Genomic DNA, 27,042 nt, shown 5'->3' with positions numbered 1-27,042 from the left:
CAATTCTTTTAGTAGTTGTCTTTAAAATGTGCCCCTTGACTTTCCTGTCCTGCGGTTTGGCATAGGAAGGTGTCTTGGAAATTCTTTTGGTGCTGGCACTGGGCTGGGCATTTCTAGCCCTTTTCTTTTTCTTTCCGCATAGATAGGAGCCTGTCTAAGCCTGTCTGATGCAAGATGCTGTATCTTTTATTTCAGACAAAGAGGCCCAACATGGGGGCTGGCCTGCTGTGTGTCCTTTGTTAAGGCATTTCACCTTTTGTGCCGCTGTAAAGCGAGATAATAGTACTTCCCTTTCAAGGAATGTTTTGAAATCAGTGGGTTAAATTGTGTTGGAGAGCTACATGGTAATGGTGGTTTGGTTTTGGAATTTTTTTTTCTTTTCACTAGCAACATAAACTTGTTCTGAGTGTGGATGCGTGTGTCGTTCTTGTCAGGCTGTAGCTTGGACTCTGTAATATTGAGCTGTGCCTGTGCTGAGATTTTGCTCGATGCTTTCTGCTTTTCTCTCTTCTCTGTTTCATTGTGCCTTTTGTCTTCCTGGTTACCAGCTGAAAAAACGAAAGACATTCTGAGTTTGGACACTAGCCCTCCTCTTCTGACTGTGCCTGATCCTTTCACTCCTCTCCCGTTATCCGACACGCCAGGTAACCAGAACTGAGTTTATGGAGGGGGACAGATTCTTGTTTGTTTTGTACTCTTAATCTTTCGGTTCTATTTCTAGGCACACCTGAAATCCTGGGCCTCAGTCAATGGTGCTGGGTGCTGATAAGCTCTGCTGAACTCAGTGGTAGTAATGATGTGTAGTGCTTTCTGCCACTGAATATCTGTGTGTTGGTGGGAGTGGTGCTGAGCACAAGAGCCCTTAGTTTTCATGGCAGACCCTAGGGTTATCATATTTTTTCTAATGACAACGATGTTGGTGTCTCTAAAGGTTCAGTATTCAAAGCCAAAAATAATCACTGGGTAATTACCTGTTCTGACCTAAGCCATTTTCAAATTGGTCTCCAACTTTGAAATTGTAATTTTTATTATTGTGAATCTTTTTTTCCTGTAAGAGTCAGTGTTTCTTTGGCTTCCAAGGTCTACTGCAAATGCGTGCTTCATATGAAGCACAAGTTAAGATGTAACCTTTTCTGAATTGGCAAAATTTTCAAGTGCAGTTGGTAGCTATTTCCATTTACTTTGCAGTACTACTTAAGTCTTTCCTGTGTGCACATTTCTGACTGCAGCAGCCAACACTTTTTAGCACAAGATTATGTAAGTGCTTAGGAGCTTATTTGCAAATCAGTGGGATTTGGAATATGGGAATGTTTTTATCTTGGAGTTTCTCTAAGCCCTCTGGTGAATGTGTGTGACAGGTCCCTTCTTGTCAGCTAGCCCCAGAGGACAAATGCTTGTTACAGCTCTCACCCTTGTCCTTAGCTCAAGCTGTGGATCATTGGTGGTTTGACAGTAGAGGACCCAAGCTTCAAAACGACATGCTTGTAGAGATGGCATCTCTCCACGGAAAGTTAAGCAATTTGGGGGAAAAAAAAAATAAATCTATTTTTTCCATAACTGCGTGGAACTTGCTTCCTTTTGGTTGATGCTCAAAGAGCATGAGAAGTGTGTTTTGGTTCAAAAGGGTTTTATTCATAGATGCTGCAGTTGGAGAAAAGAAGCAGAACTGTCTCCCCTCTGTGAGCGCTTGCCAGGAGCTGACCTGCCCAGCTATAATTTGAAAAGAACCTACAGAAGGCAGATGACTGCACGTTTTTCTCTGCCCCCCACCCCATCCCCCAATGCTATTGGAAGCATTGGTTTTCCTGACTTGAAGTCTGTTGGCCCAGACTACTATTTAATTCTCTGCCAGCGTGCTCAATGCATACAGTTGCACACCAAGACCGTTGTTTTCCTTATTGCCTACTGCATTTTGATACGGCACAACCATACGAAGGAGCAGTTGCAGCCTTTGCAGTGGGAGCTCTGAAATTCTTTATAGTACAGAAGCCACTGCAGAGCAATTGCCTTTCAACCCTGCCCGTGGGTGCAAATAATCAGAGCAGCACTTGTCTGCGGTTTTTGTGGTGCCAGGTTGCTTGTCCCACAAATCTGTCCCTGACCAGTTGTGTATCTTTGCAGGCAGGTGCTAAACCTTCTTTTGCTAATCTCTCTGCCTGCATGTGTCTGGTCCTACCGAGTTCAGTGGATCTCCTTCCATGGGGGCAAAGCAGTGGGCAAGGGCATGCAGGAGATCTGGCTGTGTTGGTTTCCTGCAGGTTTCTGCAAAGACATAATTTTTTTTTTTATGTTTAACATAAAACTTGAGGCCATGAGCTCATGAATGTTTTCAAGGACAGGACCAGAGCTACAGACTTATCCTTAGCTTTGAAAACTGAGAGGCCTTATCTGTGCTTGTAAATTCAACAGAAAAGATAAAAATCCTGGATTTGGGCTTAGGTTTTCAATCTATGTGTCTTATCATGCAGAACAGAGTCGTCTTTGTTCTTCTGTGTCTGCGTTACCTGTGCAGAAACATCCCCAGAGCTAGCAGAGAGGTCTTGGATGAGAGGGATGTGCTGACTTGCATGTGAAAGGCATTCTTTTAGGTGTGCCCCTCGGGTCAGTAGAGCTGGGATTGACTTTAGTCTCTTAGTATATCAGCATCTCCAGTTGCACATCTCCAAGCTGTCTTAGTTTTGTGCAGAAGCAGCTGAATTTTTGAATGCTTGCTAAATATTTGCTTTCTGTTTGGAACATTTTTATTTCTGAGAAGACCTTGATAGTGAATCTCATTGCTTTGAAAACATTTTACGTCTGTCTCTTTATAGACTGGGAGCATGCATAGCCCTTTCAGAAGTAAAAGCGTGAGTCTTTACCCCCTGGTTACAAGAGCAGTGTTGTTCAGGAAGGCTTTCAGTACAGGCATAAGTGAGGCTTTGATTTGGTATTTTCCCTATTTGTCATACAGAGCCAGTTTTGTTGGCTTTCTGTGCTCTAAACTCGCGACAGCTGAGGGTCTGGCTGAGAGCTCAGCTTCTTTTTTTGCTTAAGCCACAAACTTGCTCCCTTTGCTGGCACCTGAGGGTGCAGGTGGCATCACTTGAATGTTGGCCAGAGACCTCCTTGGGCTTTCCCACCTTTCCTCTGTATGCTTGGAAGGACAGATGAGCCCTTCTATCACAGATTCCTGAGAAACAAGTAAATGATGCTTAACACATGACAAATAGCCATAGGGTGCATCCTCAGACAGCCTAAATATGTTCAAATGGAGGAGCGTACTGCTGTGGAGCCACAGCCAACAGATGTGGCTTTAAGTATGACTGCTTGCTTGTACGTTTAGAAAGATCACACTTTTGGTTCTGTGTAGTCAGTTAAATGTGTACAGCAAGGACAAACCTTGGACAGCAGGTTCTAGCAGACTATCCTGTTTATGTGGATCATGGCGCTGGAAATGCGTAATATCCTAGAGGAGGTTGTTTTTCATTTGTTGTGGGTAACAAGCTTTGCAGTAAGTGCATCCAGAGAACAGGTAATGTAGCACCCTATAGAAGGCAGAAATACCAGCTCTGGACAGCAATCAAGTGGAAGTAGGATGGTTTTCGGTATATTCCTCCTTCAATGTGTAATGGCTGCAATTCTTAATGGAATTGTAACTAGTAAGAGATGCTGGCAAGAGGGATGTAAAAATATGGCAAAACATCTGTTAAAATAAGGGAGAATTAAATATTCATGCTGAAAACATTTTTCCTTGTGCATGTGTAGGAAAGTGAGCCAAGTTCTTAATAAGCTTATTGCAGGCTTCACTGCTGGTTAATCATAATGGAGTATTTGATCAGAATGGTAATTTTTCTGCTACATGTGGCTACTTAATGTCTATCAGTATGAATTTAGCTCATGTGAGCATGGGAGGCTAAATTTTGCACAAGGTATTCTGGAGACCTGAAATTAAGTGGAGTTACAAAGCTTCAAGGCAGATCTTTTCCTTTGTCATTGAGGCTTCGCTCCGTGAATAGTCCCAAGTCTAAAGTTTTTACGCCTGTTATGTACAGTAGGATTTGTTTCTTTTGACTTAATTTCTATTGGCATGAATGAACTTTGGGCTCAATCCTGAAAACCTGCTTTGCAGAAGTATTTAATGAGAGGTTTCACCCAGAGCATGTGAATACTACTGCTTTAGCCCATGTCCCTTATTAACCACTGAAACTAAAATGCTTAAGCGCTGTCTTGATGTAGTTACCTGCACTCTTCAGACATCCATTAGTGTCAGGAAAGGTTTTAGATGTATCCTCTTTACTCTAGAAACATCTGCTCAGATAAACAAGTTTTTGAGTAAGTGAAGGGTGGATCCAGTGCAATGCCCTCTGAGATACTGCCAAAAATACTCTTTTCCAATTGTTTCAGGGTTGGTTGGTTTGTTGGGGGGAGGGTGGGGGGTGGTGTCTCCTCCTTGCTATAGTTCCAGATAAATGTTGTTCTCCCAGGTGGCCTGTGCTATCAGCAGTCCTGGCTTATTCTCTTCTCTCTGCAGAAGAGGAGAGAGATGAGGTGGTGGGTTGGCAGCAGAGCAAGCAAAGAGCTGTTGTTGAGCAGCAGCACTGAGGTGTGAGAGCTGAGAAAAAGAAGCTCTGCTCCTCCCTGTTACTGGATGGAGGACAAACTCCCCCGTGCTGCAGATTGCACCGCACTGATTCGTGTGCGAGCCAAGTCTGTGTGTGTGCATGGTGGTGGTACTGGTGGCCTCTGCGCATCAGTACCGAGTACAATACTGTCTTTGCATAATGAGTCAGTCTTTGTTACCCCTTTTCAAAAGAGAATGGATCGTTCTTTGCGAATTTACACAACCATTTACTCCCTGCAATAATTCAGCATCTTGGCTGCAGCTGACACAAATGTGTCTTTAGTGTAGTTAGTTGTTTGAAGAACAGCAACATCAAGCGGCCTGTGCGACATTGTCTTGCCCATAACAGAAAGTGAGATAAGAGAAATTCCATGTCCGGCACAGCTAAGTAAACATGCAGACATAGCTGGGGAAGGAAACACAGGCCAAGAAAGCACGCCTGTGCCATCTGGGCACACACTGGATTCTCACTTTTGATGAAAAGGCAAACAGCATTGCTTATTAAAGAGTCATTGTCATGTTGGAGTTCTCCAAAGCTTTTAAATAGCACTTTACAGATGATTTTTGCCTTTTTATTTCCTTCAAATACTCATGGACTTGTGCGGTTTTACATTAGCCTGAGAGGATGCTTATCAGGGCTAAGGAAGTAGGTATCTTGCAGTGCAATTTCAAAACAAAATGCTTCCATACCCTTGGCCTGTTTCTAGAGCTAGCTATCAAAAACGTGTGGCCCTGATAACCATTCCTGCTCAAAACATAATTGGCTTCAAAAATAGGAGTTTTAAACAAAACTGGATTTTTCTGATTGTGTTCTAATGTGTGGCCTTCAGGAACTGGGTTTCCAAGCTTTCTCTGCAGGGTGCTAAAGCAGCATTGTGAGCTGGAGGTGAGTTTCAGCCTATTGCAACGTTTGAAGAACTGGATATGGGAAAGAATCATGAAGTGCTGAGATCAGATTGCTGAAGCTGGCAGTTTCTAGCACCTGGAAACATGAGCTAGGACTCAAACCATTGACATTCTTGTCAAAACACACAAGTTGAACTGCTTTAACAGGGCCACTATTACTAATGTAGGAGGGCTTTTTTTTTTTTTTTTTTTTTTTTTGGCACAAAATACTTGGTGACATGTTTTTCATCAGCATAACTCTCTCTACCCCAGGCCCATCAATTCTGAGAAGATAACTGTATGCTCACCTGTGTCAGGGTGTTTATAACAACTGTAAAAGAAAAACTATATTTCTAATGAGAACTTATATTTGTTCCAAGGTGACCCATTGAGATAAAGTAGTTGCAGACATGCACAAACACATATTGATGTGTACTAACGATTTGAGTTTACATCTTGAGTTGGAAAAATGCAGAAGGGGAACTACTCATCTAGTAACTTGATGAATTAATTGCCATATTATTAACTGAGAGTATAATATAGTGTCTTGATGATTAGGAGCAGCAAAGCCGACAGACCACTCGATTCCCAACTAAATGAGTGTAAATATTATCTAGTGTTGTTTCTGTCTGGGTTTTGAGTTTCATCCAAAGGCATATTATTTTACAAATATTTGAGATCTTGAAAGTTAAACTAAAGTTGTTTGATTTTGATCTCTTAAGGAGCCACTGTTAAATGTTGTCCTACTATTCTCTGTGGTTTTTACCAAGTCACGTGCGTGTGTATTTAAAGCATGCCAATCGCTGTTTTTTTTTCCTTCTCTTTCTATTTGTGCTATATAAGAAACAATTCAATTTCACAGAAACTCCATTAGGAAAATTAAAGTCCAATGCCTTCCCTTGATTAGTCAAAGTCCTCTGTTGCTGAATAATGTGCAGGGCTTCCTTTAATCTTTAATACTTGATTAATCAATAGGCAGAAATCCTGGAGTGACTAATCTATACCTACCTCGGTAATTTGCCCTCCCACTCGCAGCACAGTTGACTTGGCAGGATTTTTACAACCTTGTCTTTCTTTCTCAGTTGACATCCGAAGAAAAGAACTCTGCTGTGTGCTCTATTGAATTGTCTTTCTTTTTGCTATTCCTCCACAGTACATGAGTGAGTAACGTTCTTACTGTATGCAGTGCCTGGCTGGTGGACTTCTTTGGCTTTGAGATGTTGCATCTTGATCGTTCAGTGTGTTACCAACTTATGATGGATTTTTGCCCTCCGTTCCCTTTTTAACTTGCAAGTTTCTCAGGAATCTTTATTTTTTTCTAATAGCCTGCTCTAACTAAAAACCCATTTGCTTCCCTTGTCTCTTGATTTATATTTTTTTCATAACTCTAGTCCTTCTCAAAATGCTTTCTGCATATACTTTGTCGCTTAACAGGTATATCGCCAAGTATAAATGCAGCATGCCAACTTACAGTCTTTGGTAGTGGTGGTGTTGCAGATGCAAAATCTGTGCAAATTGACTAATTGTAAATCTCAAAAATCAGATGTGTGCATGTGTTAGAAGGGATCTGAAGAAAAAGGTCAAAATTTTCTCACTGGATTGTCCAAAGCTGTGCTGCTCAACCTATGCGTGGGGTTTGAACTTGCCTTCTTGTCCTGTGATAGAAATGGATAATTAATTCTGCTAATGCTATATGGCATTACTTCCTTCTTAGGTTGGTGCAAATCAGAGGAAAGGCTCTTGCTTTCATTCCCAGAGGAAGTGATTTGGTTTTCCGGTCTCTGAAGCTACCAACATCTACCATTTGGGGATGCCTCTGAGAGCTGTTAGCTGTAGGCTCTTGCTTTGCTTTTTCTGCAGTGTGTTTTTCTTACTCTGACTATGATGGGAAACCATCAGTAATTTCTTACTGTAAGGAACTGGGAACTTGGGAAGAATGTGAAACATTTGTCTAAAGGCTGCAGTATGTGGCTGGGCTTTAGCTCTGGAAGGGGTTGATAGGGCACTTTTTAATCCCCCCTGCGTGCTTTTAAGCTTAGTCACCTTCTTAAGACTTGCTAATGAATCTTGCCTACTCCACCAGTGTCTCTACTAGCTGATGCAGAGCCATAGCAAACTTGCTGCCATCCTGTCAGGACTGAAAATGGGCTAAGTAGAAAACCCGACAGAAGATGAAATACCAATGGTCAGATCAATCCTGAACCTGAATCAACCTTACTTTCCCTGTGACCTGGAAAGCATCTGGCAGATTTTCTGTAGGCTGTCTTGGGAAGAGGATGCCTCCTCATGTGGGAGCACAGTTATCAATTAAAGCATGCGTTTCCCAGCTGGAGTTTGATAAAAGCCCTTCTCGACAGCCCTGTAGGAGCTCTATGATGTAAAATATTATTGTATTGGGTTATGTTTTCTTAACCTTGTTTATCCTCATGCTTGTTCATATCTCTACATATGAATAATCTGGATATGTCTATTGGATTTGAGGCATGATACTATAAAATACTGAATTTAACTGCATGTTGATTGATACAGGATGTGTTTTGTCCTGTCATGCTCCAGTCTGAGCTCTATAGAAGCACAAAATTAATTGCAATGGGGCCTGAAACTGCAGCATAGCAGAAGTTTTTATTTGTTTATTTCTTGTTCCATTGCTGTTTGCTGCATAACTGATCTTCTTTGCCATCATGACCACTTCTAAAACGCAGCTTGTAATTGTGTGCCCACATGCCCAGAGAGTCACAAGAAACTGGTACTGTACTGGCAAAACATCTCTCTGGTTTTCCTCCAGTAGAAGATCTTTGCTAAGGGGATGGCAGATGTGAGACGGTGTTCTAGAGAAGTCCATACCTGAGGCTGTAGCCTTCATCTCTTTCTGCAAATGGCAGATACAAGCTGCATGCTGTTTGCTTTATTGGTGGAGCCCGTTCTGTAATTGATGATCACTTTGTGTATGTGTGACTTGGAACTGTTGCGTTTGTACAGATTCCCAAAAATGGGGCTAGTTATCCCAGCTTTTCCTTTTCTTGCACTGCTGTGTTTCTTACTCATTCAAATTATTTAGTATTGCTGGCTTCTCACTATCTCAACCATGGCTTCACTTGCAGGTGAAACAGCTTTTCTCTTGGAAATCAAAATTAAACTTCTGCTAGAGAATTCCCTTGGTAGCAGGACCCAAAATGTGTTTTGGTATCATGAGAAGAGCCTATTTTTTCTTTCTAGGTCTGCATATTGTTAAACTGCAGCTGCCTAATGTTCATGCACAGGGAAACAGTCTAGTGTGTAGAAGATACCCTCTTTGAGTTACTGCTTTGATCACTGGAGCTATAGTGAAGCAGAGGCTTAAGAGCTGAGTTTATTTGCCACAGCGAAGGCACGTAGTGTTCTTGGACTTGAGTGTCTGATGTGGATTCAGAAAAACTTCCTTTAGCACATGTGTTTTTGTAGCGTGTCACGCTAAAAAGAACAAACCTAACTCTTGTAGAGAAGGTATTCCTGCTGACTAATGCAGAACCATGGATCGCGCTGGGCCTTCACTAACTGTTCCTTTGCTCCTAGTTGAACATGAATTTCCCACCACTTAAAGCGACTGCTGTTCCTTTATCTCTTATTCCTACGGGTTAGTACAAGATGTAACACAAAACAGAAACCAGGGAAATGAACTGCTAGGCCTCAAAATTGAATGAGGCATCTGATTTTTGTTACCTTTGTTATCTCCTTTCCCATGCATCCTGATACCTTCTTGTTTTTGTGGACCTCCTCAGCATCACTCAAAAGGTATAAAGTTCCTTTTAATCACGCCCTAAGAGGTGCAGTGGCTATCTATAACAGCGTTGGCATATTAGCACCCACAATGAAGGAAACAAGAAGGGAGATCTCGTGAGACAGGTAACAAAATAAGACAAAGAACCACTGACAGTGTAAAGCTTTGCATAAAACCAGTTGGGCCCAGGGGGTGGGAGGGAAAACTAACATGTAGAGAGAAGAACACCATGTTTATTCTCATAATTTCTGCATGTTTAAAAAGTGTGAGTGAGCTCAATAGGCATCTTTCTAGTACCTGACCCAGAGGCAGTTCTGCTGTGTTAAATGGAAAGTCTGCAGTAACGAAAAAGGAGGAAACTTTGGAAAAGTAAGGCTGAAGGAGGGAGACTTCAGGGAGCAAGACACTTGGGATCATAAAAGGAATGATATATACTGTATATATGGGTTTGAAGATACAGGTTGATGCAAGCACCTTGGGAAGAGCTGGGCATTGGCAGACAGGCCTTCTGAGTCTGCCTTAAAAGGAGTATTTTAGGCCCGAATCACTAAAATGTGAATACATTCACAATGTACATACATGTCACTTCATAGGTTAAAAACTTCATCTCAGAGTAGGAGCCAAAACCAATTTGAAAGTGCCCAACTCTGAGACAATCCATAATTTCTCCCACAGTTATGTCCTGTGCCTTGCTATATGGATTAATTGATTTAAAATGCTGTTTAAGTCAGCTGTACCCTGGGTGGATACCTGTTATTTTACCACTTCCTTTCCGGCAAAAGGAACTGAGCATGTTCCCTGTCGTCTTGTCCCCATGTCTCTCTCCTGTGTTGTGTTATGTTTTCCCAACATGCTGTAATCAGTTCCATGCTTCTTAGCCCCCTTTTGATAGCATCAGCACCTCTTTCTGTTGCCAAGCCCCTGCTCCCAGCCTCTCCGTTCGTGCGAGGTAAAAGCCCCTCTTTGTGCAGCTGAGAAGCCAAGGATGATACTTCTGCAGCTGGGGTGCATTTTCTTTGGCAAATCCAGCCTTTAAAATTGAGTATTCCTCATAGAGGTGGGAAGGTTTCAAGTACATTCAAAGCTGCTGTTCCCGTCAGGATTTTCCTTTCGGTTGACCTTCTTCGGGCCTTTAATGGTGTAACAGCTGCTTCTTGGGTTGCTTTTTAGGTTTCCTTGCCCTCCTGGTTGCTTTAGTGTGTTGACTTCTGAAGTTTTTTGTGGGGAGTACAATTTGTCCTGCTTTGAATAAATAGTTCCAAAGCTGCTAGGCTATTTTATTATTTATATAGGGCAATAAAAAAGATTTATATTATTACCGTATATGTAGCAGTGCAACTAAAGCTTTTCTTTGGCTTTCTCAGCACGGTAAGTCTTTTATACAGCAGTATTCCAGAGCCTGTGCTTTTGTGCAGTTGTGAGCACGTTTTCTTTGGATAATAAATAATAACACCAGCCTTTGAACTCAAAACATAAAATATAGATGTAAAAATTTTGTAAAGGTATAGCTGTGGCAGGGCCACAGCTCATTCTAATGTTAGATTATAAATGCAGTCATTTCAACAAATTGAAATGGCCAGATTTGTCTGTGTGGAGCAAATTTTATCAGTGCTGTTCTACCGAAGGTGATTACTTCTAGCAAATCCTGAAAATGTTCTTCATCTTGTTCTGTGAAAGGTAAATAATTAAGCTCATTATTGATAAACCTGGTTAGTATGATTGCAAAATCACTCATCCACCAGATTAATAATTGAGACTAACTTTTTGCCCAGGCTATCTGGATTTCTTTGTGTGAAGGATGATGGGAACCACAGGAGTTGTACTGCTGAGAATGACGTGTCTGATTTGAAACCTGATGTTTGAAATAATTGTTAACTAGGCAGCTGTTTAACCGAAGGACAAGTTCTGATGTTTGGCATTGTAGTGTCTCAATGTTTCCTGGTTTTGCTCAAGGTCTTAAGGGCTGTAAGTATTCCATTCTTGAGCAAATTAATAGGCGTTGTATACTTAGCTCTAGCATCTTGGACTTCCGATCATCTCTTCCATTTCTTCTCATTATACAAAGACAAAGACTTCCCCAGCGTAGGAAGGTGAGAGGGGAAAAATTTGCAGGTTTTTTTTGTTTGTTTGGGGTTTTTTAATTTGATTTTCAGTGGGTCATGTTAAGCTTTTGTGCTTTGGCTAGGAGTGAAAGAACTCCATGCTATTTTACAGCGGCTCCTTAGGGAGAGCAGCGCACAGTGGGTGAGGATGTTCTCAGTTGTCTTCGGTGACCATGGCCAGCTGGTGAACAGCTGCCCTCTCATATATCTAAGTGATAGTGTTATTTGCACGCAAAATTGTGCAGATGCTCTTCTGAGGCTGACACACTGGACTATGAGCCACTGAATTGAGCACCTGATTAATGTTGTCTTTTCTTGTGTTTTTTTTTGTTTGTTTTTTTGTTTTGTTTTTTTTTTTTTTTTGCTTTTTTCTCTGTTGCCTGCCTTCCTCCTTTTCCCACTTAACCCAGAAAAACTCATTGAGGGACTCAAATCTCCTGAGACTGCGCTTCTGCTCCCCGATATCCTGCCTCTCGCTGACCCCTTCGGTAGCACATCAGACGCTGTGAATGGTAAAAATAACTCAGGGCGCCTCTTCCCCTTTGTCTTACATGGCATGTCTGGTCCTGCATGATAACTCTGCGTGTTTACCCCCACCGGGCTCTCAAAACAGCCGCTGATGTTGGTGAAACGCAATGTGATAGGAAGTTATAGATTATGCTGAGACAGATCTGCCTTTTCTCCATGAGACTAGCCTCTGGACAGCGAAGACTTGGTATTTGCATTTAAAATCTAGGCTTACTGATTTGGCTCAATAACATGGCATGGTTGTACCTTATGTGTTCTTCTGGTCTTGGTAGAAGAAAGTTAATTGTTGACTGAAGGAAAAGATGCAAAAGATCCCTCCATTTCTGCTAAGGACTTCGTGTGTAACCATGGCCCAGGCACTGAGCCTGTCTGTGTCTCCATCGACCCTCAGCAGGATGGGGACAGCATTGCCTTAGACCTGGGGCGTACGCTGAGAATAAATGTGCTAGGCTGCCATGAGCCCAGATGCAACAGGCTCCAGGCAGTATAAAGATTTCGGAGTGTTGCAGAATCGTATTTTGATCTACTTGCCAAATGTACTAAAGACTAATAACTGCAGGCTGCTGTTAGTTGCAGTCAGCTGCTTTTGTGGTTTTGGGTACCAGCCAGGGTCCCCTGGCTAGCTGGTTGCAACCTTGTAGCTTTGAATAGAAAGGTAGGAAATGAGTCACCTTAAATAGTAAGACTTTTTCTGCCTTTCACAATTTCTGGCAGTTGTCTGAGTACTCTTAGATAATGATCCTGCAAATCACACACACTGCTATGCAAACAAAAGTATTCATTAATCTCTCTTAAGTTGACTGACTAGACCATTTCTGGTCCTAGCATTTGAGTGCATCCTTGTTCTTTAATTTAACTTCTTGGTTATCACCTTGATGTTGGCCCTTGAGAAAGAGACACAGATAAGCATTATACCTGGCTGGTATGACTATGACAGTTACCTTCCATGTCTCTCCCCCTTCCATTTATGGTTTTTATAAAAACAAATCTTTCTATCCAGCCTTCGTAAACATCTCCTTTTGTATCCACTTCATGGACATCAACATTAGATGATACTGGGAACTGGTCTTTTCAGTAAGATGTTGAGTTCTAAAACTTTATCACCTGTCTGTAGGGTCTGCAATCTTTGCTCCACTGGGCACTCAAAATGAAAAAAAGATCCTACAACTTGGCTTTTTACAAGCCTAACTGGGAATACGCTAAGGGCTCCACAGTAGGTATTTTAATGATCTGCTACTTCTAATGCAAGGGGACTCCTTCAAGGTCAGTGTTTTCCTTTTGCTGGAATAGGATCTTGCAAAAGCTTATAGTTATTTGTCCAGCCTCTGGCCTTCTGCTTAGCTGCAGGGCAGGCATTATTAACCTCCCATTCCACTCTCTGGATGTTTCACATTGGGCTTGCACAAATTAAAATAAATAAATGAAACACAGAAAAACCCAACAAACACTAATGTGTTACAGTCTTTCCTCATGATTAAATTAACATCAGTCTAACTTCAGCCTCTTGTTGCTGCCAGTATAGCTGACACGTATTAAAGGGTCACTAAAGGATTCAGACAACTGCCGCCTTAGTTCTTACTTATGCTGTGTCTTGCAAACTAACCTCTGGCTTCTTCTCTGCTCTGGTATTTTGCACATTTGGAAAGGAAAACCTGACGTAGCTGTTGAGAGTCTCATACCAGGCCTCGAGGCTCCATTGCCCCAACGCCTTGTGTCACAGACGGAGTCAGTTGCCTCCAACAGAACAGGTTGGTGAGGCAGGAGGGTGTTGGGGGTAGGGATGCATCGTACTGGTGTGGGCTGTGTAAATCAGAAAGCACTGTCTGCTTAAATATAAGCATCTCTGCTGCTTTTCCCACCAGTGTAAACTGGGCTTGTTTGTGTGTCTTGTAAGTGGATTCTGCATGGCTCCTTGAAGGTCAATGTTACTTGTCTCCTTGTGAAGAATGGTACAGTATTCTTTCCCACTGTTACAGATCTATAGGTGCCAGAGTATTGCTCCGATTAAGTGCTTTCAAAAACTGGAGCAGTCACTGATTTTTTTTTTATCTGTTCCATTGGGGTGTGGTAGTAAGCAATTTGTGTCCCTTTCTTACTGTGAAGGCCTTATCTGGCCACTTTTGCAGCAGATGGACTCGACCTCTTTTCAGAGGTCTCTTGTGAAATATGCAGCGCACTTTGTTTTGCCAGAGAGTCCCTGCAACTCTCTTCCCTCCCATGCTCCCCTTCACTGCCCCTACTTTAACCTGTCACTTGTGTGGGATTTCATTGTTCTATACTCAGCTTTAGAGGGCGGTTAACCCCAGAGAATGTGTTATATGTTGCTAAAGGTGTTGGGAATCCCTTTGCCCTCACTGCAGAGCAGTAAGAAATGTTTTTCATCACAAAAAATGGTAGCTTTTGTGCTGGTTTTGCATCAAAGCTCTGTTTGTACACTAAGTGGATGGGAACAGGAATGTGAGAATATGAGCTTAACAGTGTTTGTGTCCTGTTTAATGCTACCTTGCGGCCTTTGGATGCTAACCTGGATTCAGACTCTCTCACTGGGGAAGACTCTCTGCTTGACTGTTCTCTGCTTTCTAACCCTGCTGCTGACCTCTTGGATGAGTTTGCTCCCGTAGCTTTCGCAGCTCAACCTCACAAAGGTAAACTGTCCCTTTGTCTCTAACACCTAATCAGTCCTGGGACGTGGTCTTTAGCTGTTGTGAAGTGAAGCTGATACCGGTTTACACAAGCAGATGCTCTGATCCGTGTTCTAGTGGTGTGTGGTTTTTTGGTTTTGTTTTGGTTGGTTTGTTTGTTTTTTTTCCCCAAGCCATTGTTTTGTTTTCTTCCCAAGCTGTTGAAACTTGGAATGTACATTGAAGTACTAAGGGAAAAATAATAGATAAAAGTATTCAGCTTGACTGTAAAGACAAGGTTTGTCAAGACAGGTGGCATCTTTCATGAAACAGGGATACAGCAGAAGAGGTACAGTAGGCTTAAAGGGTAGGCTTTTGTATGCAACCCTTCTTCAGATTTGTAAGTGAAGGCAGTCTGGTTTTGCTTTTCGCACATGGGGTTTAAGACCTGCTTTTATGCTGCATTAATAATTCTGGAAGGGAGCCTGATAATCGTCTATACTGGTGTCACAGGTTTTTGAAACGAAAGGAAGTTTTTTTTTGGTTTGTCAGAGTTAGCGTCCGAGGCACGTGACTGAGCTCTTTCAGATCTAGAGAATGTTTTCCTTTTCAGAGGTTATCAGGAGAAGGTTCTTGAGTCAAACTGCAGTGTCACAGCAAACATGAATGAAAGTCTAAGTGCAATATCCAACTGAAAAATGGAACAGTTTCATAGTAACAAAAAAAACAGAGCCGAAGAAGAGAAGCAGACCATGTGTGGTGATTTCCAAGAGCTGCAGATCAGCCCTTGCAGTACATCAGTATTTGAGCTTGAGTGGAACTGGGGAAATGCTGTGCAGTGATCAGAGTTCTGTTCTCTTTCCACTAACAAGCAAGAGTAGAGGACCCTGGGAAACTGGGTCCTAACTCAGATGGCCTTTATTTTTCCAAGCTGCAGAGTATCCAGCTGAAATCTAGGCCCTCTTCATGCAGTGTGGCTGGAGCAGTGGCACTGGAATAGTTTGAAGAGCTATCAGCTGAAGCGTGACTTGTGTGGTGAACTTTTCCTGCTCTGTCCTGGCACATCCCTATTATGGGCTAAAGCAGTTGTGAGCAGTGCATGTGTCCCTTGGGAACAATGCCAGATGTTAGCAGATGACTCTCACATAAGCCAAGCTTGTAGTGAATACTGGGTAGTACGCATCCACCTGGGAGAGAGGGAAGACCAGGACTTCTGTGCTATTTATTGCCTTGAAAAGAGAGGCACGGAGTACATTGAGTGCTAGCTACTGAGTGCCCCTTGACGACAGGCTTTGCTTAGCTCATTTGGTAAGTATCCCTATAGCAACAGAAAATGATCTGTCCTCAGAGGAATCGCTGTAAAAACAGTCTGTAATCAATTTTTACACTTGATGGCACTTCAAAATGAGTTTGTGTTTTTCATAGAGCTTTTGGGTTTAAACAAGCAGTTGTTCTAATTGCTCATTGCTATAATACACTTCCATGCCACTTTGTTTTGAGTAAATGGCTCGAAATGTATGTCGAGCAGTTATTACTCCATGTCTGGAATATACCAAAGCCAAAACATTGTCGGTGTGACTTAATGAGAAAATGAATTAACAGACTCCTGCGTGACTTCTCCCAGGCTGCCCTGCTGTTCCCTCTGGGATGAGAAAGGCTCACATTTGACAAGGAAAGTGAGACTTCTATTAGCAGGGTGGGGGGCAAAATATTAAAATCTTCCAAAACTCATTTATGGCTTGTTTTCAAACACTGCTTTTATATAGCTCTGGGTGCGGTTGTTAACCGTACATCTGTCTCAATCTTTTTTTTGTTTGTTTGTTTGCTTTGTTTATCAAATCCTGGCTTTGGTGATGTAAATCACCTATGGGGCAGATGCTGCTGTCCATGGGTGTAATCAGCCTGTGGAACTGCAATGCTGCAAGTTATCAGTGGGACCAGGAGGACTTGAAAAAGCAGCCACGGTCTGGGCGTGGATTGATGCTCCAACCGTGCCATAGCATCCTTTCCTTTGTCCTTTACTAGGTTGTTTTCTGGCCTCTGAATTTTGTTCAGCCTTCAGGATTCCTTAATTTGCATTTGCTGAATACAGTACTAAGCTGCCTGTATGTGAGAGGCAAGAATTTTTCTACTTATGGTGGTGTACAGTCACTGAGGTGAGCTCAAACGCTTCTGAAGGAGTTTTGCCCGCATAGGGACACTTGCCAGCCTTTCCCTCTCCTTAGGAAAGATAGTCCACAATTGAGCAGTGCTCCTTCAGTAGCTTCTTGTGCAGCAAACTCCAGAGCTATGAGCAATTGTATGTATAAATAAAACGAAACAGAAATAGGATGCTTGCAAAGGCTCCCAGGTATCTTGAGAAGAGCCACAAATAACATACCTCCAGAGACAGAGGGATGACAAGATGAGACTTTCCGTTAAGATGAAATGTCTTTGTGTTTCTGACACTTTAACCGCTAGTCCCCAATAAAATTGTGGGGGTTTTTTCCTGAGTCTGATCCTCCAGAGGACATTGTATTTCTACAAGTGGTTTCTTGCATCATCTCACCCCCAAACCTGTTAGTGTATTTGTCAGCTTTAGATAAAGAGCTTTTATTCTTGATAGGAGTCAAACAGGAATGTTCCCGTTCCTTGGAAACCATCGACTCGTACATGTCCTTGCTAGGCTTTCAGAAATATTTTATGTAGTAATTGAGGACCAGATTTTGGAAGGTATTTTAGGTGTCTAAAGTAACAAATAGTGATGCACGGTGAGAGTGTGAAAGTCCCTAAAGGTATGTAATTGCCTGATAAGGCAGATAAATGTCTCATCTACTGTGGAGACTGTTGAAAGTGTCTCCCACCAAGTGTCTAACTGCAGTTGACGTGGTTTGAAATCAATGGAATTATGTGCCAGAACTGCTCTAGGGGCCTTTAAAAAAATTCTCTCCGTGTCTAGTTATGTCTTCAGGCATTTAAGCTCCTTGGAAATCTGACTTCATATTGCACTTGTTTTATCACTGTAGGTGAAAGCTTAGGGGTTTTGTTTCACGTAGATGACTGGAATTTCTTCTGGGTGGTGTGTGTGGGTTTTTTTGTTTTTTTGTTTTTTTTTTTTTTTCCCCCAGCCCTTTTCTTCTCCCTGTGCATGAGAGCTGGTAGCTGGAAAGCCAGATTGCTCTCTCAAACTGTACTAATATCTGACAGCCACTGGATGATGATAAAGAATACCTTCAACCCATGGGAGCTTAAGCCCCAGGCTTTTACCCCAGCTTTGAACTATGCCAATTGTTAAGCCTTCAGATTGGCCGGATTTTATTTTGGTTCTCATGACTTGGCTTGCTTTTTATTTTGTTTTTTTCGCCTCCACTTTTGTATTTAATTGGCTCTCTTACTTCTTACCTTCTTTACCAAAGACTTACCAACTTTATTTCACCTTTTAAATGAAACGCCTGCTTCTAAATCCTGTCTCTGAAAACATAAAGGTGTTCTAACACTTTGTAGCAATTCTAACCAGCCTTCTCTGCTATCTTTGCTTCTTTACCTCTGTTTCTCCTTTATGCTGCAGAAGATACTAACCTGATATCAGGCTTTGATGCTCCTGAGGGCTCTGAAAAAGTGACAGAAGATGAGTTTGACCCAATTCCAGTGTTGATATCCAAAAACTCACAAGGTAAGCCAGGATGTGGGGGTGAAAAGGGAAGGAAAAAAAGGAAACAATGAACATAAATTAGTTCTGGGGCAGTGGTGCTGCAGCACATGTGAAGTAGATCAAATTGTAAACTGTAAGATACTGTCATTGTAGTATTTAGTGAGCTTAGTCTTTCTCTGATTTACATTGGCCTTGAAATTTCTCTAGATTCTCTGTTTGTGACAAGATTGCATGTCCAAAAAGATAATAGACGTGCAAGCATCTTTAGATCCCATGAAGTAATTTCTACCAGTCTGCCAGGCAGGGTACACAAATACCTCTGTGACTAAAGTGCAATGGAGAACTATGTTCTCCAGTGTTCTTATTACTGTTCAAGCCAAGGAAAGGAGGCCCTTTGACTTTTAAGTTAACTTGGCATGAGGCGCAGGAAAGGAAGATGACGGTAATCCTTTATAACTCTGAAACTCCTGCTGGAAGTGAGTTGCTTTCACTTCTGACTGATGCCTTTCAAAGGACCTTGTGGGAACTGAGTGTGAGAAGTTTGGTAGATGGTACCCACCTCCCTTGAAGAGCTCTGAGCAGAGACCTTAGGACAGAGACTGGAAAGTTTCTCATTTTATAGCATTCCTGTCACCTAGATCACATTAACGTGATCTTTGCAAACAGTTCCAGCCTTATGTAGGGTTAAGTGTAAGAAGCAGCACTCTTTCCTTAAAAGAAATAATAATGCTGCATTTTGTAGTTCTTGTAGGGACAGAAGTAGGCAGCATTTTGCAGTCTGGTCAGTCAAACAGGACTTCTCTCTGCAGTCACACCATGGAAAAGTTTTGATTACAGCTTTCGATATGCTAGCATAGGTTTAAAGACATACTCCAGGGCTCCCTTTTTTTGGTGTGGGTTTTTGTTGATTTTTTGTTTGTTTGTTTGATCGTAGAACTTTGACTTCCCTAACTCCCATTTTTGTTTACAGCAGGAATGTGCTGTACACCTGCTCTGCATCTAATGCTAGCTTTCAAAGACTGGCACCCATTAGAAAAAGTTCTCAGACATTAGAAACCCTGCTCCTGTTGAAAGTCAGAGAAGATTTCTACCAAAGTTGGGCAAAGATAGGGTACCTTGAATAAAGGGGAGCATGTTTCCTTCAGTATCAAAGTACCAGTTATAGAAAGCCACATGATAGCTCAACTCTCCTTGAGGCAGCTGGTAACTCAAAGATGCTCTTAAAACAGCAACTAATTTTCAAGATTTAAAACTTTGAACAGTCCTTTCTATAGGTTATGGGAGTTCTTATAATTGCTTTGTAGATCCTTTAGTAAGGACAGAATTCTGCAGCTTGGATGTAAAACTTGGGAGAAAGAAATGGTTTGTAGAGATTTGTTGGCTGCCGTGATGTTTTTCCACGCAAGTCTAGCGAGCTAGGTTTGGGGGGTGGGGAAAGGGTGGAAGACCAAGCAGGGGAATGTTGTTGCTATCGTGATGCAAATAATGAGAAGAACTTGAGCAATTTTTCTGTTTTGCTTTGACTTTTTTCTTTCTTGCTTTATCTTGAACATCTGAAACTGTCGTGTGTGTGTGTCCTGTTCAATACTGAATTCCTATCTCTCACACTTTCAGGTGGGCATTCTAGAAACAACAGTGGAAGCTCTGAGTCCAGTCTTCCCAACATAGCCAGGTCTTTACTGCTGGTGGATCAGCTCATAGACCTGTAGCAGTGACACAGTAGCAGACGCAGTTTCTGTAACGTACCTAATCCTCTGTTTTCATTTCCAGAAGAGTTACCTTCAGTTGTGGTTCTTTGGGGCTTTTTTTTTTTTTTTTTCTTTAATTAAAAGAAAAACAAATCTGCCAACAGGAGACAGTCACCTTCCTTTCTCCCTGTCTTCCCATGCCCTGGGAAAGATTCTGTCTCAGTTCTCCAGGTAGTCCTCTCTAAAGCTGGTAAAAACCTGTTGTGGTTCCTTCTGCACCTGTCTTTAATAGCCTATGTCTAAAGGGAGCACCATCCTTAGCCACCCTGCTGAGATGTACACATAGCACCATGGAAAGCCTAACTGTAAATTAATTAGATAATTGTAGCTGATGTATGATCCCTGCGTACAACAGACTCCTTTTTCCTTAGAGTAGTGTGTGAACAACTGTGTTTCAATCTTTGCGTTTGTGTTTTTGGGTTTGGTTTTTGTTTTGTTCCTGTTTTCTGATGAATGGGCAGGAGGAAGGGGACAGGTGAAATAAGTAGGGACGTCCCTCTCCTGCAGAATACACGTTAGGAGAGCTGATGTTTCTAAATTGCCAGTATATGCTTCAGAGGAGGAGAAAGCACCCAATTCCTCTGAAGTAGTCTTGCCTAGTACCTCTGGTGATGGGTGCATATGAAGAGAGTTTTCCGGACTGCCCCCAGCTAATGGTTTGCTGTTTAACAATCCTGCTTGTGAATGCACTACGCTTCCTTGGGGGAGGGGGAAAAAAAAAGAAAAAAGAAAAAAAGAAAAAAACAAACCCGATTGTTAAAGCTGCAGAAATGACCCTAAGTGAAATATAACAAGGTTTTGAACCAAATACATGTAAGTATGGCTGTGACTAGCATTTTGTTGACCTTTTTTGGATGAAAAGGGCATTGTGGCAGCAGCAGATGTATTTTCTGTGACTACTTTTCTGTGTTTGACTGGAAAAAAAGAAAATCCCCCCAACCTACTGTAAATTGTGTATGAAACAAATTGTCCTACGGTTGTTTGTCTATTTTTAATCCTGGTTTTAGTCAAGCATCTGGTATCTGTTCTGGGTTCCCTGTTTTTTCTTGTAACTGCCTATAGTGCAAACCAGTTAAGTATGGAACCATTTGTTTCAGTAGACAAAGATGACTGTGGACTTTATTCCACTCTTAAGTCTTTGTGGAATAAGCATGCACTTGGTTCAGATGGTTTGAAATAAGTGCTGCTACAACTTGATGGGTTTTACCTTTTCTTTTTCCCTTCACATGCTTAGTTTGTCAACTAGCTGGATACGCTAAGCTTGTTTTCATTGGCTTATGGTCATGAAGTCCGGAATTTCTATCTTGTATTTGAAAGCTCTTTCTGAACAGAAGGACTCTTCCTCTGTAGTGGAATAATTAATAGCTTACTGCTAACCTTGTGTATGTGTATGTAGCTGTATTAGTAAAAGTGCAGTTTCCCATGTGCGAAAGTATGAACGACTGAAATATGTATGTACTGACCTCTCGCTAAGGAGGGAAATCAAAGTTCGTGACTACTCCTTTCCTATCTCCAGTCTCTCCGCTATTCCCCCACCCCAACACTTAGTTTAACAAATTCTGTAAATAGAACTACCATCAATTGTGTCTGCTCTACATTACTCTTCTTTTAAAACCTACACTTAATAATAAAAGTATTGCTTAAGTGTGTTGTATCATTACATGTGTATACTGCACTTTCCAAGAGAAGCTTTACATGAGAACTATGGAAATGACCTTAGTAAAATTGTGGATAGAACTTTATTATTTTTTTGTTTTATATTCCTAAAGCACAGGCAAGCTGGACTGGAAAACATGAAGACGCTATAGATAGAAAGTTATTGTATAGTCAGATACTGAGATTATATGAAAAGAGAATGGATTTTAAAAAGTAACCATCTACTGTATATTAGAAACAAAGATTTCTGTGAATTAAAGTACTTTTAAAGAATGTTTAAGATTTTAAATCTAATGGCACTTGTTCAAGGGTTCTGGAAAAAATTATAAATGCACTGGGTTGTTAATAATGCTATTAAATAAGCAGATGTGAATGTTTATTTTATTGCTTTTTCAAGTAGCTATTCATGGATCTGGGTGGGAAATACAATACAATGGAAGCATATATTTTTAGACATGTCTATTATCTAGACCTCCTTCATCAGAAAATACTTGCCACTTATTTGCAGAATGAATGGAAAATGCGAGAGAGTTGAAATGGGTGGATATTGGGGATCAATTTTAAGCTCTCCAAAAAATGCGACTGTCCTACAGCTGTTAGGTTAGTGTTGGTGCGCTGCTCAAAAGTCGAGGAGTTTGTGTGAAAGCTGCCGCTGTGAAGGAACGAATTGAACTTTCATCCAGTGTCTGCATGGGAGACATTTGGTACCCAGCATTCCCAAAATGGTGTAAGAATGATTCTCTCTCATAGCTATGGTTGGAGCCTTGTTTCAAGCCATGGGAGATGTTTCTGTCCCCTTTTAAGGGTCGTAGGGTCAGGTGTGGTTAAGTATTATAATAGAAACCTACAGTCAGCAAAATCACAGCAGAGTGATTCTCCTCTCTGCCCGGTGTGTGCTGGTCATTCATGTCGGGATGACGGAGGAGCCTTTCTGTCCTAACAGGCTGGAGCTTGTAGTAGTGTTCTTGGCAGTAACTATTTTGGTGGATCCTCCTGATAGGATACTACAAATGCAACCACAGTACACAGAACAATTTCCTTTTGAGTCAAGGTTGTGCTTTGGATGCAAGAATAAATTCTGGTTTTGGGATGGCAAGATGTTCAAATGAATAGTTGAAACTTAGATGTTGGTTCGCACTTAGTCTGGAGGGGGCTTGGGCTTTGAGCTGCCCCTGCCTTTGGAAATCTCCCCAGTTCATCTTTTAACCGGATGAGCACAAGTGTCGCATCCACAATTCAGAAATCAGCAAATTTGTATTATATCTGACAGTATCCACTGCGTTGGGAGCATCTGTCCCCAAACCAGAAGGTGCTGCAGCTTCCTGAATTCTGGCTGCCCAAGTCTTCACAGGGTTCCTTGGGACTTGGCCAAGGATGAAGGACTTGGCCAGGGCTGCAGGCACTGTGCAACCTGCTGGAGAAGTCTGAGAGATAGGTGGAAGCATCTTAGCACTGGTGGCTTTGTGGCAGACCTTCTCCATCCTCTAACAGCCCACTTACCAGAAGTGAATGGCAGCTTGAGTGAATCTCTGTGTAGAGCAAAATTATTTTTGGAGGGGGCTTTTTGTAAGTAAATGAATGATGGTGGCATTGTTCAGCCTGAAAGCTCGCAGGATATTGCCTCCAGTGACTTTCTAAAACCACCTTATTTAAAAATAGATAAAAAAACCCCATTTGTTATTAAAATGAAAGTTCAGATGCGATTCAGACCAAAAACGGAGTTCAGCAAGTTTTGGGCTATCCAAGCAAACATAAAATGTGGAGCATGTGGGCCTCTGACTATGGAAAATATCATCAAGCACATAGCGTGCTGCGCTAGCATCTGAAGTGCGTGCATGTCTGTATGGAGTAAGATATTTTCTTTTTAGCCAATGCATTTTTCTAGTTCAGGAACTCTCATGGGAATCGGTCAGAGTTGGGGAGTAGCTGGCATGGATGTGGGGGAAGCGTGGATGTGACGTGGGGGAGTGCTCTGATGAATGAGGCTTATCAGTCAACTCAGTTACCAATAGTTGGGTGAGACTAGTTCATGTGACTTTTTTTATTTTTCTTTTTTTTTTCCCCTGAGGTGTGTGGGCACTGCACATTAAAATTGTATCACTCTAGCAGGAAACATAGAGGTGGGGTGGCAGGGGCGGGGGGGGAGATTTTCTTTGTATTTGTTTTTTGTTCCTGTGTAATTTCTGTAACTGAAAGAAGCGGTGCTCTGGGGACAGCCATGCCTACGTACAGGAGCGCAGACTCCGTGCACGGCATCAGATCTCATTGTTCCTTGGGAGGAAGGGTGGGTTGCTGCTTGGCTGGGGTTGTTTTAAGGACATTACTGATGTGTGAGACTTGTGCTCCTACACTCCACAGGAGGGAGTTTAGCCCCTAGAAACTCGCCTTATGTTTTTCTTAGACAGTCACAGACTGCATCTTAAAAATGACTTGCATACATAACACTTCGCTTATGCACAGGGCAAACGAGGGGAAAACCAAACGATGCTGTTAGTCTCCAGTTGGTCAGTCTTGTTCATAAACTGCTGGAATGTGGTGTGTGGGGTTGGTGTGTTTAACACCTGCCCTGTCTCACTTTGCGTGGTGCAAATGACTGTACAAGCGTGCCAAAACCAGAACATTAAATTCCTTATCTTCTGGAACCAAAGAACCCTAGATCTGCTCCCATATCTGCCACTGTGCAGTGACTTTGGGCAGAAATGCTTGATTCTGCTGTCCAAATTGTTGTCTAGTGACATAGTAATGGTGATGCTGACCTGTGGTGTTCTGCTTTGATACCTCCTCACTGAAAACACTGTGTGGGGGTACTTCTGTGCTGTCGTTTAACGATATTGCTTCTAGGAATCGGAATCCAAGGAAAAACTCCACCGTTTCAAGAACAAAGGAATGAGAAGTCTTTTGACCCTTTTCAAATGCTAAACTAGTAATCTTGCATACTAGTAATTGTGCTGATTTTTAGCTACCTGTTACCATATGTTGAGACCTTCCTGTCTTTGGCTTGATGAAATCAGGAGAGTTATTCGGTGGAAGTGTAGCTTTAGACTCTAGGAATGCCTCTGTTTCCCCTAACTTTCTTGTTTGGGGCTCCAGAAATGAGATCATCATCTTGGTGACTGCTCTGCCTCCTTGCGGCCCCTTGTAATAGGGAGAGTGAATCTTTTATAGCTTTCCTGTCAGTTATTTCAGTACTTTGCCACTTCGGTGCACCGTTTTCTGTAAAAGAGGGGGGAACTCCACGTGTCAGTGCTCTAACTTAGGGTAAATGGTCTTTTCTTCAGGTTGCTATCTGAATACATGCAGGGTGTATTCCTGGGGTACCAAGTGATAAGCGTTTTTATTACTAAGGTTCTTCCCGCAGAAAAGGAGCCTGAGTGTAGTTCAGGAATTGTTTCTTTAGTATGTATATTTGACCCTGCAATAAAAAAAATTATACATGAATGTTGTACAAGGGTAAGAAGAAACCTCATCTATAAACTTAAGCTTCTGTAAAGATTTTTATGCTGTAAAGCTTGCAGCTGTTAGGAGTGTGCATGCATTAAAACCTGAGCATTAATTGAAAACGTAAGGGATGCTTCCCCATGAAGTAACACACAGATCTCGGGAGTCCGGAGGAGGAGGGGACAAAAGAGGCAGCTGCCCCTTGACAGTGTCCATCTTGGCATAGGCAGATGGTAGGAAATGCTGCCTCTGCAAAAGAGGCATCTCTTTTTGCATGAGGGGTTGTGGGTGCTTTGTGTGTTGATTCAAGCCAACCATCTGCCTGTATCTTTTCAGGCCTCTTGCACAGTGTGCCCTTAGTGTGAATGGGAGCCGAGTCATCACAGAGAAGGGGCAGGGCTTCAAACAAAAAGGCACTGTTTGAGTTTCGGGAGATTTGTCCTTTACCCTCATGCTGTTACCAGCTCATGGAGTGACCCTTTCTCTCCTTTACTGTAACACAGAACAAAACCGCCATGCCTTTTCATGTGAAACCATCCCTTGAATGCTTCAGTCTCACTGGTCTCTGATCTCAGACCTGACGAAGCATCCGTCGGCACTGGCTAACTTAAATTCTCAGTCGTCCTAAAAGTTATGCAGCATGTGCTTCTGAAATATTTGTCTGCAAAGCCTGTAGCTATGGCTGCTTATGGGAGTGCACTGACCTTGTCTCGTTAGCTCTAACCTGACCTTTACACAAAGGGGTTTGGGTTTTTTTGGTTTGATTGCACAGTTTGGTGTCTAAGCATAGCTCGGACCTTTTTTAACATACGAGATTTAACAACTGTGAGAGGAGATGTCTAAGCCACTATCTAGTTAGACATGGACTTGGATGTTAGCTAAAGTAAAATGCTGGTATGATGTTGTCTTCCTTGTTGTAGTGACGCTGCCATAGCTCCTTCTGGAACTGTCCCTTTGTTTTCTGCCAAAGGAAACAAGCTGAGGGAATCCAAGAACGTGGGAAAGAAAAGGTGTCTGAGACCCGTTACTGTGGGATGATGTCTGGAAGCCAGGTCTTCCTCCTTCAACATCAGAAAAATAGAACATGGGAGCATAGATGGTGCTCCTCTCTTGTCAGTAAATCCCCAAACTTCTCAGGTAATCCACTGTGTTTTACTATTGCTGTGCCCATTTTTGTTTTCAAATTATCAGGGCCCTTCCCTTCTTGCTGTATTGCCTAGCACTTTTGAGTGAAACCAGCTCTTAACTGAAGGCTGGAACAAGTTCCTACCTAAGCATCGCTTCATTTTTTCCTCCCAGAGTAATTCACAACTCCTGTACTGACCTTAGCAAGGGAGAAAACTGCTTCCAAGCATTCGGTGCCCTTATCACTTATGATGGGCAGAGAGAGCAAGAAAGCATCGGAAAAAGTAATTTTTCCAAAAATAGAGCATTCTGCCTATCATACAGTGCTTCCAAGTTCAGAGACGCTTGCTGCTCCTGTCCTAAGCAAATGGGCTTATATCCTGTCAGCCTTTTTCTTCCTCTGTCCTAAATGTCATCACTTACATGAACATAGACACCTACTAATGCAAGTAACTCTTTAAAAAGAAAATTCTGATCAAATGACTTGTTTGTGCTGTTCTTGTGAAAAGTGGGTCATTGGTTTGCATTGGCATAATGTTCACTATGATAAATGCCTTTTTCCATCCTTGTTTTCCTGTACGCTGTATTTCAGTGAGGACTGGGTAATTCAGAGGCATTTGCGTGATGTGGCAACTGGTCTTGCTCTGCTTCAGCCTGTGTTCTCAAAATCTCACAATAATACCTGGTAAATATATAACCAGCCTCCTGGAAGAAAAACACCACCATAAACATACTGTTCCTGTCATCTGAGATTAGCATCTAAGGTTAAACCATTGCTGACAACATAGGCTTCAGGAAAGATAGATAGTATTTTTGTAGAGTAACTTATACAATGTTCACATATCTACACTGATTTATTTAGCAGTGTAATGTATCTAAGTGAATAGTTTCCCAATAAATACCGATTTTGATGCCTAATGAATGACTACTGTGTCTTTAATGGTGAGAAGT

General features: G+C 42.0%; 1 protein-coding gene across 10 annotated transcripts in view; it reads left to right on the top strand.

Moving 5' to 3' along the window:
• Positions 1 to 27,042, top strand: part of AAK1 (AP2 associated kinase 1) — an 87,123-nt gene that overhangs the window by 52,512 nt on the left and 7,569 nt on the right. The window contains exons 17-22 of one of the 10 annotated variants that reach the window (XM_052806624.1): positions 546 to 644; positions 11,755 to 11,856; positions 13,519 to 13,620; positions 14,407 to 14,517; positions 18,041 to 18,145; positions 19,739 to 27,009. The exons of 1 other annotated variant lie outside the window; for it this stretch is intronic. In XM_052806624.1, the coding sequence (XP_052662584.1) occupies positions 546 to 644; positions 11,755 to 11,856; positions 13,519 to 13,620; positions 14,407 to 14,517; positions 18,041 to 18,145; positions 19,739 to 19,833 (614 nt within the window). In that variant the 3' untranslated portion in view covers positions 19,834 to 27,009. Of the gene's footprint in view, positions 1 to 545; positions 645 to 6,567; positions 6,624 to 11,754; positions 11,857 to 13,518; positions 13,621 to 14,406; positions 14,518 to 18,040; positions 18,146 to 19,738; positions 27,010 to 27,042 lie in introns of those variants that run through there. 8 more of the 10 variants (XM_052806625.1, XM_052806626.1, XM_052806627.1 and 5 more) reach the window with 8 other exon arrangements.

The sequence above is a fragment of the Harpia harpyja genome, chromosome 13 (assembly GCF_026419915.1).
Source record: "Harpia harpyja isolate bHarHar1 chromosome 13, bHarHar1 primary haplotype, whole genome shotgun sequence".
Classification (NCBI taxonomy): domain Eukaryota; kingdom Metazoa; phylum Chordata; class Aves; order Accipitriformes; family Accipitridae; genus Harpia; species Harpia harpyja.
This window is presented reverse-complemented; position numbering and strand designations above follow the sequence as displayed.